The sequence below is a fragment of the Oryza brachyantha genome, chromosome 5 (assembly GCF_000231095.2).
Source record: "Oryza brachyantha chromosome 5, ObraRS2, whole genome shotgun sequence".
In the NCBI taxonomy this organism is placed as follows: Eukaryota; Viridiplantae; Streptophyta; class Magnoliopsida; order Poales; family Poaceae; genus Oryza; species Oryza brachyantha.
The window spans coordinates 19136932-19151309 of record NC_023167.2 but is presented as its reverse complement, the minus strand read 5'-3'; the positions used below and the strand labels follow the sequence as shown (position 1 = coordinate 19151309).

At 43.0% G+C, this 14378-nt stretch overlaps 2 protein-coding genes across 2 annotated transcripts; both read left to right on the top strand.

Moving 5' to 3' along the window:
* Window positions 1–434: 434 nt before the first annotated feature.
* LOC102713550 lies at window positions 435–1902 on the top strand. The gene has a single exon (XM_015837219.2). The coding sequence runs from the start codon at window positions 435–437 to the stop codon at window positions 1533–1535; it is 1101 nt and encodes a 366-aa protein (XP_015692705.2). The 3' UTR covers window positions 1536–1902.
* Window positions 1903–6350: 4448 nt separating this feature from the next.
* LOC102704808 (pto-interacting protein 1-like) lies at window positions 6351–10629 on the top strand. Its single transcript, XM_006654747.3, has 8 exons — window positions 6351–6514; window positions 8194–8298; window positions 8403–8650; window positions 8725–8851; window positions 8967–9240; window positions 9321–9453; window positions 9551–9637; window positions 10244–10629. Exons 2-8 carry the CDS (start codon window positions 8214–8216, stop codon window positions 10373–10375), a joined length of 1086 nt encoding a protein of 361 aa, XP_006654810.2. The 5' UTR covers window positions 6351–6514; window positions 8194–8213; the 3' UTR covers window positions 10376–10629.
* Window positions 10630–14378: the final 3749 nt, after the last annotated feature.

The window sequence follows — 14378 nt, the reverse complement described above, 5'->3', positions numbered from 1 at the left end:
CTGTATCTCTTGACAAAGGTGAGAAAAAAAAAAGAGAAATTGTAAGACTCAAAATTGTGATGGCCAAGCCCAACTCCTTGATCATGAGGGCTTCTTGGGCCCAAGAATCTGAGTTCCCAATGGCCCAAATCTTATCCAATTGCTATAAAAAGGCCCAGTGGAGCCCAGGCCGAGAGATGCAAGGCCCTCCCCCACCCACCGGCTTCCAGAAGCAATAGGAATCGATTCAAACGCAGTCGTCTTCCTCGTTGCCTCGCCGTCGTCTCGTCTCTTCTCGCTTCCGCCATCCAACAGCAAATCCCGCCTCCACTTCCTAGCCATCTCCCATGGAGGAGGAGGCGGCATTGCCCTACCCGTCGTCCTGGAACGAGCTCCCCGCCAACCTCCTGTACGAGATCACCCGCCACATCCCGTGCAAGGCCGACCGCGTCCGCATGCTGGCCGTGAGCCGCTCATGGCGCACGTCGCTTCGGGAGCCTCCGGTAAGGCCCCTTCCTCCACAGCTCCCGTGGCTCCTCCGCCCGTCCGCCGGTGGTCCTACCTTCTCGTGTCTCCTCAGCGGCGCCGACGAGGACAGCGTCCACCGCTTCCGCGTCCCAGGCGACTTGCGCGCCGCGCGGTACTTCGGATCATACGACGGCGGCTGGCTATTCCTCGCTTATGGACAGAATCTCGGCCACACGCTCGTCAACCTCTGCAACGGACGACGCTTCCGCCTCCCCGACGTTGTCCCCTGGCCGACGAAAGCAAAGGAGTTCCCCGTGATCATGCTCGCCGCCACCCTCTCCTCCCCTCCAAGTTATACCGACGACCGATGCTTCGGCGCCGCCATTGTCCATTGCTCCCCCTACATGAGCGGCGCGCGACACATGACGTTCTGGATCATGGGGGATCGCTTGGCCAGGCTAACCATCCATCCGGAGATCGTGTACGGCCTGTCCGACATGTTCTATGAGGAAATGGAGGACGTCATCTATCACAATGGAGCCTTCTGTTTCCTCAGCATCTTGGAGAACGTTCTCGTGTGCACGCCGGTGTTGCATCAAGGAGACCTGCAAATACAGGAGGAGTGGCTGCGGTTCTTCCGGCAGGACGACGGCTGTTCCGATCGGCCGGTTGCGCTCGCTCGCTACCTCGTGGAGTCTCGTGGACAGCTGCTCATGGTCCTGAAGAGGAAATGTGACCTTGCTGGATGGCCGCCCTTGGTGTTCTCGGTGTTCCAGATGATGCGCGATCAACAGGTTGCCGTCTGGATCCCGGTCGTCAGGTTGGAGGGCCGAATGTTGTTCGTCGGACATGGCTGCTCCAGATGCTACGAAGTGGATGCCTTCCCCGGATTTCAGGAGGGCATCTACTTCTTGGACGACCTGCACTTCTATGATGTATCCAGGATTCTTCGGTGCCAGGAGTACCTCTGCCACGACAACGGGAAGTACACGTTGGGACAGCCTCCCGTTGTCAGCCGCTGCTTCTGGCCGGACCAAGTCATGTCGAACTACTCCTCACCGGTTTGGCTTCTCCCTGAAGCCAGGTGAAGATACTGGCAACAATGCTGAAGCTCAAGTTGATGTTGACATTCTGTAAGCTGGATTACACATTGTGTTATTGTTTCCTCTTGCTGCTTTGAGAATGAGATAGCTATTGTTGCTTTGTGAACGGGATAGGATTGTTGTTGATTAGTCTGGTACAATCAGAATGACATGGTCGATATTAGCTGAAATCACTTACTGACATCAATCTCCTACTTTGGTATATGTACTTAGCAGTTCATTACTGCATTTTCGCACTTTCTGGTGCTCTCTGACCTCTGAGATTTTGGTGAACTTTAATATTGAAATGACTGGGCTAGATTCCTGTTATGTCTCTTGTTATACGATGCCTGAATTGAAAATGTAATGTATGTAGGTGCTTGGATTTTACTCAGGTTTGCTGCAGCATCCCCTTTCTAGAACTGTATTTGTATTCATGGAATGTGAAGTGTGATCATGTTGTTTTTTTTTTTTTGGCTCCTACAAGAATGTACAGATCACTCAACAAGTGAGAGCATTGAAGTTCCAATCAGAAACAACTAAGTTATGGTTCACTTTTTGTTCTTTCTATAGATCATTAAATTTGCATTGTCAGATGCTTTTCTAGATTTTACTGAACTTGCAGATATCTTAACTTCTTAACTGTGTACTAGAATACCGACTCCGGTATGGTTATCTTTGATAACAGCAAGTTGTCTTGTTGCTAACATTATACTACAATGCACATCATGTTGTTTGACAAACTGTATTTTTATCATTTTGTTCATTTTACATGTGTTCTCGTCCAAATCTGTATTTTAATACATGACACTATTGACTTTATTTAATTATCATTTATTTTGTTGTGATTGGATTTATTATTAAATATATTTCAATTATAACTTAAATTTTTATAGATTTGTGTATTTTTTGAATAAGACGAATGATCAAACGTGTGACAAAAAATTGACGGCGTCATCTATTAAAATAGATAGAGTATTAATGAACTTAATTTACGACCCGTAGTTCATCCTGATGTCATGTGCACTTCACGGTGTAGAGTTGGGTGTAACAATCAAAAAGTAGTTCCACTACCAGGGTACTGAAGTTCTAGTATGTGATGTCCTCCACAGAGTACATCCTCATTAGAGATACTGTTTGTCAATTGTCAAACACCGAAACATGCAGTAGTATTTGCAAGCTTTTGTATCCATATGAATGTGGAAATTAATGGGATCTTTTATGAACCTGAATGCTGAAATTATTGGGCTAGACTTCCTGCATGAATTTTGTTATATGGTCCTTGTGTTGAAATGTACAGATACTGAACTAGTGAGTGTTGAGGTTCTAATGAGAAACAATTTGGTGGTGGTTCATTTTATTTCCTTGTGTCACCAAATTTGCATGCCAGAATCCTTCTTAGATTCTATTGAAATTGCACATATCCTAACTGTTCAGAATACGAAGACTTGCATCTCTGATATCTGTATGTTGTCTGATTTCTAACTTAGTGCCAAAATCCATACACTATGACAGGATAGCAAATGATCTTCGGGGAGCGGCAACCTTCTAGAATGGTGGGCGGCATGTGGAGCACAACATAACAAGAAACAATCCAAGGTGGTCAGATCTGCGCAAATCCTGGTGGCCTAGGAGATCTGGTGTGAGAGGAATAGAAGAGTTTTCAAGGGAGAATTTCGTGAGTCCCAGCACATAATCTCGACCATCAAGGAAGAGATTGCCTTATGGTCCTTGTGCGGTGCGAAACACTTTAGCGAGATAAACAACTAACACATCTTTTTTTTGGCGCGCTGGCACAGAGGATGTGAGTCTGCGCAACCTCTACCCCCACCCCCGTTTCTCTCTCTCGGGTTTTTCAACCCATGTAATTACTGCTCCTTCTTCTTAATATATCACCAACCAGCTGGTTGGGCGTTTCAAAAAAAAAAAAAATCCACAGTACGGTGCTTGATAGATTGTGTTTTGTATTATTTTGCTCATTTTACATGCTCCCTACTCTCAAAATAGTTTCAGTCCTGATTTCTTTTGAAGTAAGGTCACTTTAAAGAGCCATCCAATTGTAAAAGCATTACTTTGCTAATCCAATTTGTATCACATTTCTACTATAACACTATGGCTGCGTTCGTTTGGAGGAAAATTTGGGTTAGTTATCCGGCGCGGAAAACATAGTAATAGATTAATATATGATTAATTAATTATTAATTATTAAAAAAAATATAAAATAGATTAATATGATTTTTTAAAACAAATTTCCTATAGAAAACTTTAAAAAAATACACAGTTTAGCAGTTCAAGAAGCGTGCGTGCGGAAAAAGAGAAGAGTTAGATATCTAAACCTGATGGCCGAACACGGCCTATGTGGATTGTTCTATATTTACCGTCCTCATAAAAAAAAAACAGAAGAAGTTGAATATGTTCTGAGCCTCTAAGCGGAACTCAGAATCCATAGTGGCTGAATCACATGGCAGAATCCCAAACAGAAATCTTGTTTCTCCAAGATAACGGGGCATATACTTGGACCAAAATTTTGTAGTTGACTGTAGCTAAACCAACATTTTCAGAATTTGATGAAATCCCGAAATAAAGTTTAGCTCAGTTGGCTACTTTGCTTGTGACAGTTGGTCGTAATTAGATCTTATAATGGGCTATGTTCGTTATGGTGGTTACTTCGTAATTAACTTCTGCAAACTAAAATTAGATGCACAAGGGTGTTTATATTTGCGGCTAAGAGCAGATACAATAGCATGCTATAAGCCAGCTATAAGTATATTTTAAAGATATGAGAGGGGAGAGAGAATAGAGGTGCGCTACTAATTTGTAGCCAGCTGCAGCACGGGCTCCAAGATACAATGTGTGTATGACAGGTGGGACATGGTAGTATATGTTTTGTAGGTTACTATTATATAAATTGGCTATTAGATTGATTATAGATTAATTAGAGCTAGTAGTTGGCTATAAACTTGCTCTAATTGCACACCACCCCTGCACCACTGTACAAATGACGCCCGAGGAGAGTGTGCCATAGGAGAACAAATTGTTTCCTACAGAACCAGGAAACAAGTACCGGTCCTAGGAATATAATGTTGGTAACACGGTAACAAAATGAATCAATACATGATTTAATATAATATATATATATATATCTTTATGTTCTAGCTTCAAGTCATCCCTGAGTTGCAATCTTTAACGAGAGACACAATATGAAACTTAGCAAAGCTAGGACACCAATCCATATATAGTAGTTTGGGTCTAGGGGCGAAACTCTGGTCTTTATACTTTACCTGAACTTAAGCCAAGGAGAGAAAACAACAAAAAATAGATAGGTTGTGTATTTTTCATACCCTACAAGCCACGTGAAGTGTGTATATGCAGACTGATGTTTATTTAGCAAACAAGTTATTTTAAAATATTTCAAAAGCCCTAAGTGTGGATTGTCATAATACCATCGGAAGGAGACGTCACACCCGCGAGTTACTTTACAACCACTTAAGCGGATAGTCAAATTTTAGTATTTATAAACATATTTTCCTTCATTAGTTTCTTCTCGCTTTTAGTACATAAAACATAATTTTCTCAAAACCATTTGTTAACCAATTTTTATGGTTAACAAGTCTTCTCTGCTTTGGGTCTGGTCCTCTAGACCACCTGACCCAAACTCAACATTCTCGCCCCCAAAATCGGTCTTCTTGGCCCACATCCTTAGCTTGGCCATCTCAGTCTTATAATGTCAAACGATACCCTAGGTCACTTCACCGAGTGACCTGAGGAGATTGGTGTTGGTGACCAAGGAGGCAACGACACATGTTTGCAAGAACGGGACATGTGCATGACTCGAGCCTAATGGGAAGACCTAAGTGACTGTTGAGTACCACAATGAGAATGGTGCCAAATGGTGCAAATTTCCTTGGTTGTGTCCACATTGTCCTCATCTCTACCTAGCATGATGAGATAGTCATCAATGATAAGATTTCCATTGACTCGAAGGACCATGTCATCAAGAATGTCATTCTTGAGTAGTACCTTGATGATAAGAAAATATTCCATTTTAACCCATGTGGCTGCTTTGTCATTGGTAGACCTCATGAAGTCATGATGATATACTCTCATTAGCAGGAAGATGATTACTAACACTTACAGTGGTTGAGGAGCTCACGATGGTGCTGTGTTCTCTGTTAAGAAGATGTCCAAGGTGGATAACAATGGATATACATAGCTAGACAAGCTGCCAAGAGCATTATTGCTAACGTCATTGCTCGTGGTTGCATTCTCTATGTGGCACTATCCGTGTTCGACACATATATCTAGGATGGATCATTGACAAGGATATACTCAACATTATAAAGAAGAACTTAGACTTCATGTCCAACATGATCATCAACCTCAATCTCAAGAAAGACGGAAACTAAAGCTATCAATGTTACAAAGTACTAATCGTAGACACTCAGAAAATATTCGAGTTAAACATATACTTAACATATTTAGAGATAGAGTTTATAAAACCCTAGAACCATACTACCAATGATTATGGCCCCATTGTTTTCTCTTTTTTTTGAAAAAAAAGCAAAACCACATTTTTTTCAATTAAAAATAATTTACGGGTAAAATTTTTATGTGTATTTATAGTAACTCATGCAAAGCCGTAAAATAAACGACGGTGAAAAACCACGAAATCATGTCTAGAATGAAGTTTTAAAATTCAAAATTTTACGATAAAAGCTTATATGTCACAAATCATAATGCTGTATAATAAAACATTGGTTTTCCAAAATTTACTCGTACTTGTACTTGCCCAATTCTCCACATCCGACCGAGCGAGAAATTCCCCAGCTCCCGTCAGCTTGACCGGTCGTAGTACGCAGCACACCCTTCTCCAACCTCCCATCGGCCGTCATCGCTCGTCTTCCCCCTCACCTCCGCCGCCGCTTGGCCGCAACTCCGGCGATTTGGCAGACTGTCCCGCTCGTCCTCCTCCCGCGTTGAGCAAGGTGTTGCCCCCTTTCTTCTTCAGATCTATTTTTCCTCTCGATTTTATTCTCTCCTGGCTTTGAGCAAGGTTTTGCCCCTTCGATCTAGTCTCTCCTCCCCGTGCCCGGTCGGATCTAATACCTTCACCTCCTCCGTCGCCGCCGCCTCCTTCCCTTCCCTCTCCTCTCGTCGTCGTTGCCGCGAGCTACGTGTGTACCAGGCAACCAGGCAACGGTCTCTCTTCCTCCCTCACCCCCTCTTTATTTTTTTACCAAGCTGGAAGTGGAAGGGAGGAGGGTCACTAACTCCTCTCTTTTCGCTTCCATGCACGGAAGGGAGGAGGGGTTTTGGGGTGCGTTTAGTTAGGATCTGTTTTTGCTCAGTGGATCTGATCTTCGACCGCCTCTCTCGAGTGGTGGTTTGGTGATCCCCTTGGTCTTTCAAGTGGTATCATGCTCAAATTAGACCTGCTTTGGAATTTTAGGTGTTTTATTTATTGCTGTTTGTAAACCTGTTTTTTTGGATAATCTAACGCTATATATGGATGGTTTGTTGCAAGTTTTAGGGATGGAGAAGCTGAGTGCATGCTATCGAATTATACTTTTGATAACATGCTATACTAATGCTTTAGTGGAAGTACAATATAGCTTGGAAGTTGAATGAAGTACAATATAGCTTGGAAGTTGAATTCTTATTTAAAGGGAGTGGAAAATGGAAATGTTAGACTGGTGCCGCTCCAAACTTAATAACAATTTGAACATGCCAATAAGAATTGATACCGGCCCTGTGCTTGTTGTATGCACTTGATAGTTGCTGCACATGTTTGTACGATTTATTTTAGTCTTTCCTTTGCTAAGTTTTTTCCAGCATGTCGTTCCTGAGAACTTTGTTGTGATGATCAAGAACTTTGGTGGTTAAGTTTATCTGGTGAAAGTAGGAGTGTTGACTGAAAGCATGTGTCTCTCTTTTTTTTGGCCGAATTGGGCGCCCCAAATCTAAGTCGTATACGGAATGTCAGATCTGGCACCCTTGTTGGCTTCTGAGTAGAATCTTGCATGCCGTTTCTCTTTACCGAATCAGACACGTGAGTTGACTCTCTTGCCTGTTTCCAAGCAACACTGGGAAGAAGAGACACGTGAGAGAACTCATACAGTGGCTCAGTAGTTTCCGCACTTCCGTTATATTGTGCACCATGCAGTGTATACGTGGCAACTCTGAGTAGGTCATCGGACATTTATGGACCTAGTTCATTTGATTGTCCCGATTGGATAAGACAAAATGCACAAAAACTAAGACAAAACTAAGCAAATGGTGGGAACATAATGGTTTGAAGAATTTGCTAATAAATCTGTTAGCACCCCCTTTATGTATTTCACATATGTCATTATTTTCCCTTTCCACTATCTGCAAGGTAAATGTTCTGAGTTTTCAAAATTAATCACGTCATGCACTTCCCTATTATCTCCACACTTTCATCTGGTCCTTTGTCCATAACTCCATATACATATATTAACTAATTCAATAATGGTCCTATTTTAATCTCTTCTGCTGATTGCAATGCATTTGTGTTTGCGCTTCTTATTCTTTCAACTGAGTGCTCTTTTTTGTTTGACTGACTCTGATGTTACCTTTTTTGTAAAGTTAAATACTTAAAGACATGTTGCTGGTTCTAATAGAAACATGCATGTTTCCATTCCAGGATTTGTTTCTTAGTAGAATATGTCATGCCTTGCATGCTGTGGTGATGAAGATACGCAAGGAGTACCAGACAACAGGAATCCATACCCAGGGAACCATCCAACAAGTAATAGCACTGGGCCTTTTGTTATAATCATCTGCATTGTCCTATTTACATACTGTAGTTTATGGATGGTGTTCAAGTTTTAATGAATTGCAATCGGTCTGCAGGGAATGATGCATATCGCACAGCTGATCCAACTCCTAGGGGTCCACAACCTGTGAAAGTGCAACCAATTGCAGTCCCCACCATTCCTGTTGATGAAATTAGGGAAGTGACTAAGAATTTTGGTGATGAAGCTTTGATTGGTGAAGGCTCCTTTGGCAGAGTTTATTTTGGTGTTCTAAGAAATGGGAGAAGTGCAGCGGTCAAAAAGCTAGACTCTAGTAAGCAGCCAGACCAAGAATTTTTGGCACAGGTCTGTGTTTCTCTATTTGCGGATTGTGCAACATTTTTTTTTGTCTTGCAACTCATTTCAAAATGCATCCACAGGTTTCTATGGTGTCAAGGCTTAAGCATGAACATGTTGTCGAGTTGCTTGGTTATTGTGTTGATGGGAACCTTCGTGTCCTTGCTTATGAGTTTGCTACTATGGGTTCTCTTCATGATATGCTTCATGGTATGGTCTTGTACAGCCATACCTTTTTCTCTTCATCTCTCCCCTCTCTTGATAGGGTTATAGTGTTATTTTTTAACTCTGAATACCATCAATTGTGGAAATTATCTGTTTACAGGAAGGAAGGGTGTTAAAGGAGCTCAACCTGGGCCAGTCTTATCATGGGCACAACGGGTGAAAATAGCTGTTGGGGCAGCAAAAGGCCTGGAGTATCTTCATGAGAAAGCTCAGCCTCATATCATCCACAGGGACATCAAGTCCAGCAATGTTCTTCTTTTTGATGATGATGTTGCTAAAATAGCCGACTTTGATTTGTCAAACCAAGCTCCTGACATGGCAGCCCGGCTTCACTCAACTAGGGTTCTTGGAACCTTTGGATACCATGCACCTGAGTATGTTCTGGTTTTCTTCAATTCTCTAATGAACCTTCAGAATCATATCAATTAATGTTTGGTTTAAATTTTGGTGTCAGGTATGCAATGACTGGACAGCTTAGCTCCAAGAGTGATGTGTACAGCTTTGGAGTTGTTCTTCTTGAGCTATTGACTGGAAGGAAACCTGTTGACCATACATTACCAAGGGGACAGCAGAGTCTTGTGACATGGGTAAGTTTCATTCACATATGCTATTCGTGGTTATCAGAATATTATGGCTTGCATTCTATTTGCTGGACTGAGTTAATTGTTTATTCAACACTGGCAGGCCACCCCAAGGCTTAGTGAAGACAAGGTCAGGCAATGTGTTGACTCAAGACTTGGAGGGGACTATCCTCCTAAAGCTGTTGCAAAGGTATCAGAGATAACCTCTTGTCTGTTTGTTGCCATAGTTTATTTAAGTAGCACTGCTCCAGATATCATTTTGAGTTTTTTTGACAATGTGCAAAAAACTGATGGCTAAAGATTAAACAGTGTAATGCACCTGAACAGCTGAACTTATTTAGGCCATGTTCGGTTTGACTTATCCTGGCACGGAAAACGTAGTAATAGATTAGTACATGATTAATTAATTATTGATTATTTAAAAAATATAAAATAAATTAATATGATTTTTTAAAACAACTTTCGTATAGAAAATTTTACAAAAAATACACCATTTAGCAGTTCGGAAAGTGTGCTCGCGGAAAACGAGGGGGTAAGTTAACTCGTGGGGGGCAAACGAACGTGGCCTTAGTCCTACAACACGACTGTCATCTATAATAACCAGACTAATATTTTACCTTATAGCCAGAAGCTTTTGTTGCTGACAGCTAAGATTTGGATTATATATATTTGTAATTAACATGGTTCTTGAAGCATGCCTGAATTCAACAATAAGTCTGTCAAAGTTTTATTATTGGCAGCACTTTCTTGTACACCCAGTTTTTAAATCTTTGCTGTTATGTATTGTTTCAAACAGTTTGCAGCTGTCGCGGCATTATGTGTTCAGTATGAAGCAGACTTTCGACCAAACATGAGCATTGTCGTCAAGGCGCTTCAGCCCCTCCTGAATGCTCGAGCAACGAACCCTGGAGAAAATGCTGGGACATAAATTTCAAATTGCATTCTGTATGATAGATAAGAGAGAAGTATGACACGCCGATATTGTTCCATGTGTGGTTGGCTAGCTGGAAGTGTGTACATTTGTGATTATTCTGCCCATGTTGTAATCATCAGGATTCTAGCAACCGAAATATTTGATTCTTCGCATCGGGTGAAACATAATGTCTGAAGGTGACATGACTCTCTACTTAGGACAAGTTCCTAAAGAAGAAAAATCAAAACCTACATCCGGAACTGAGTCTAGAACTGAATTCTCCTCTTGTGCTTCATTTCATCATTTGATTGATCTTTGTGTTCTAACTCCGTCCTAACTGTTCGGAATACAGAGATGGTGGCTGAGGGACACCGATGTCGTATGAGAACTAGGCCATGTTCGGCGAGGGCTAATAAGTTACTTATGTCCTGGTATGGAACATGTCATGGAAAAAACAAAAACGTAGTAACAGATTAGTACATGATTAATTAATTATTAAAAAATAAAATAGATTAATATTATTTTTTAAAAATAATTTTTCTATAAAAAATTTTTGTAAAAAATATATTTTGGGAAACGTGTGGGCAGAAAATGAGTAAGACTTAGGTAACTAGTCGGTGGTGTTGAACTCGGCCCTACAATGTTTTACAGGCCCAATTTGACTGTAAAGGCTCCCATCTTTTCACTTTTTGAAGAAAAGAGAAAAAACGTTTTTGCAAACGAAAAATAATTTGCAGATAAAATATTTATACATGTGTCCATAGTGACTTGAAAGCAAAAGTTGTAAAACACATCACGCTGAAAAATCATAAAATCAAGTCTAAAATTAAGTTTTAAAATTTAAATTTTGGTTTATAAACAATTGTAGCTGCGAAATGACGTGGGTCTAAGAAACTCAGCTCCCTACGGCCCAACCTGATCCAATTGCAATAACGGCCCATCTCTTAGCAGCCCACGCTGAGAACGCCGTCGTCGCCCACCAGCTTCCAGAAGCAACAAGAATATAATAATCGATTCAACCGCAGTCGTCTTCCTCGTCGCCGTCGCCTCTTCTCGCTTCCCAGCCATATCCACCCGCTCCTTCCGGCTCCAATGGCGCCGTCTGGGCGCCGGTGGAATTATATGCCCCGTTCAGTCCTGCGTAGGATCTCATACCACGTCCCGTGCAAGTTCGACCGCGTCCGCATGCAGCTCGTGTGCCATTCCTGGTACCTTCGGCACCTGCCGCCCCTGCCTCCACAGCTCCCGTGGCTTCTCCACCCGTTGGCCGGCGGGCCTGCCTTCTCCTGCCTCTTCAGTGGCGCCGACGATCTCAGGTTGCACCGCGTCCGCGTCCCGGCCGACTTGAGGTCCGCGCGTTTCTTCGGATCATACGACGGGGGATGGCTCTTCCTCGCCAGCGGACGAACTACCGGCAACATTCTCCTCAACCTCCGCACCGGACGACGCATCCCCATCCCCGAGACCCCGACGTCGTCCGCTCGCCAAAGGAATCCCGCATGATTATGCTCGCCGCCACCCTCTCCTCCCCTCCTCCGAGTGACACAGCCACCCGGAACCGATGCTTCGGCGCCGCCATCGTCCATTAATACTCTCTCTATTAATAGATGATCTACTTTGATAGATGATGATGCCGTTATTTTTTTATCGCATGTTGATCATTTGTCTTATTAAAAAATATATAAATATATAAAAAATTAAGTTATAATTAAAATATATTAGGTAATAAATCCAACCATAATAAAATAAATAATAATTAATTAAATATCATCTATTAAAATAAAGATTTGGACGACAACACATGTAATATTAACAAAATGATAAAAATACAGTTTGTCAAACAGCATGATGTGCATGGTAGTATAAAGTTAGCACCGAGGCAACTTGCGGATATTAAAGATACAAGTATACAACCATACCGGAGTCGGTATTCTAGTACACAGTTAAGAAGTTAAGATATCTGCAAGTTCAGTAATATCTAGAAAACCATCTGACAATGCAAATTTAATGATCTATAGAAAGAACAAAAAGTGAACCATAACTTAGTTGTTTCTGATTGAAACTTCAATGCTCTCACTTGTTGAGTGATCTTTACATTCTTGTAGGAGCCAAAAAAAAAAAACATGATCACACTTCACATTCCATGAATACAAATACAGTTAACCTGAGTAAAATCCAAGCACCAACATACATTACATTTTCAATTCAGGCATCGCATAACAAGAGACATAACAGGAATCTAGCCCAGTCATTTCAATATTAAAGTTCACCAAAATCTCAGAGGTCAGAGAGCACCAGAAAGTGCGAAAATGCAGTAATGAACTGCTAAGTACATATACCAAAGTAGGAGATTGATATCAGTAAGTGATTTCAGCTAATATCGACCATGTCATTGTGATTGTACCAGACTAATCAACAACAATCCTATCCCGTTCACAGAGCAACAATAGCTATCTCAGTCAAAAAGCAGCAACAAACTATCTCATTCTCAAAGCAGCAAGAGGAAACTCTCTTACAGAATGTCAACATCAACTTGAGCTTCAGCATTGTTGCCAGTATCTTCACCTGGATTCAGGGGGAATGAGACGAACTGCTTCACTGGGAGTGCTACCGCCATAGCCAGTATTTAACTACCACATAGCCGGCAACCGCAATGGAGCCGATCGTAGCGAGATAGTAGTAATCGATCTGCGTAGACGCTGGTTCCGAAGTGGAGATGGCGCTGCTCTGTGGTGGCGGAGGCGGGTCGTCGAACTCCACCTTGAGGACCGGCCCGAGGCGTGGTTCTCTCCATCTTGCCTCCTCAACTGCGATACGTGCCCACGACCTGAACCGATCTCTGCTCTGACCATCCAGCTCAAATGCCATAGCCTTGATGCTTTCCTCGTGCATAGCATCGGGAGGTTCCTCTCTCCAGATTTTATCGAAGATCAATGTCCATTGATTTTTTACGTTATACTTCAACGATTCCCACCAGGGCCACAACCCCGCGCGAATCGCCATGGAGTAGGGGGGAGAGAGGCGGAAGCGGTGGACGCTGCCCTCGTATGATCCGAAGTAGCCCGCGGCGCGCAAGTCGTCTGGGACGCGGAAGCGGTGGACGCTGCCCTCGTCGGCGCCGCTGAGGAGGCAGGAGAAGGTAGGACCACCGGTGGACGGGCGGAGGAGCCACGGGAGCTGTGGTGTCAGGGGCCTCACCGGAGGCTCCCGAAGCGACGTGCGCCATGAGCGGCTCACGGCCAGCATGCGGGCGCGGTCGGCCTTGCACGGGATGCGGCGGGTGATCTCGTACAGGAGGTTGGCGGGGAGCTCGTTCCAGGACGACGGGTAGGGCAATGCCGCCTCCTCCTCCATTGGAGATGGCTAGGAAATGGAGGCCACGATTTGCTGTTGGATGGCGGAAGCGAGAAGAGACGAGGGCGAGGCGACGTCGCGAGGAAGACTACTGCGTTTGAATCGATTGCTATTGCTTCTGGAAGCCGGTGGGTGGGGGAGGGCCTTGCATCTCTCGGCCTGGGCTCCACTGGGCCTTTTATAGCAATTGGATAAGATTGGGCCATTGGGAAAGTTTCTTGGGCCTAATAAGCCCTCGTGCTCAAGGAGTTGGGCTTGGCCATCACAATTTTGAGTCTTACAGTTTCTCACTTTTTCTTTCTTTTTTTCTCACCTCTGTCAAGAGATATAGTGCCTCCTCAGTTGGCCAATGGTTCATCCGTGGTTGATTAGATCACGTGTAAGAAAGAAGTGAATATCCAATCGAGGGGTCAGAAATAATTTCCTCTAGAAGACTAAGAAACAAGGAGAATCCAGTAAAAAACACATTTTTTTTTCTCAAGTAAGAAACACATATTGATGAGACAATGGATGCTCATTAACAAAAACAAATAGAGCAAGTTGAGACCGAAATTAAAACCAAGGGACTGGACATATACCGAATTAGCTGACATTTTGGTACGGTTTTAGGTTTCGATTCGGTCTCATCTCGGTTTCAGTTTAAAAAATGGCCACCCTAGTTTCA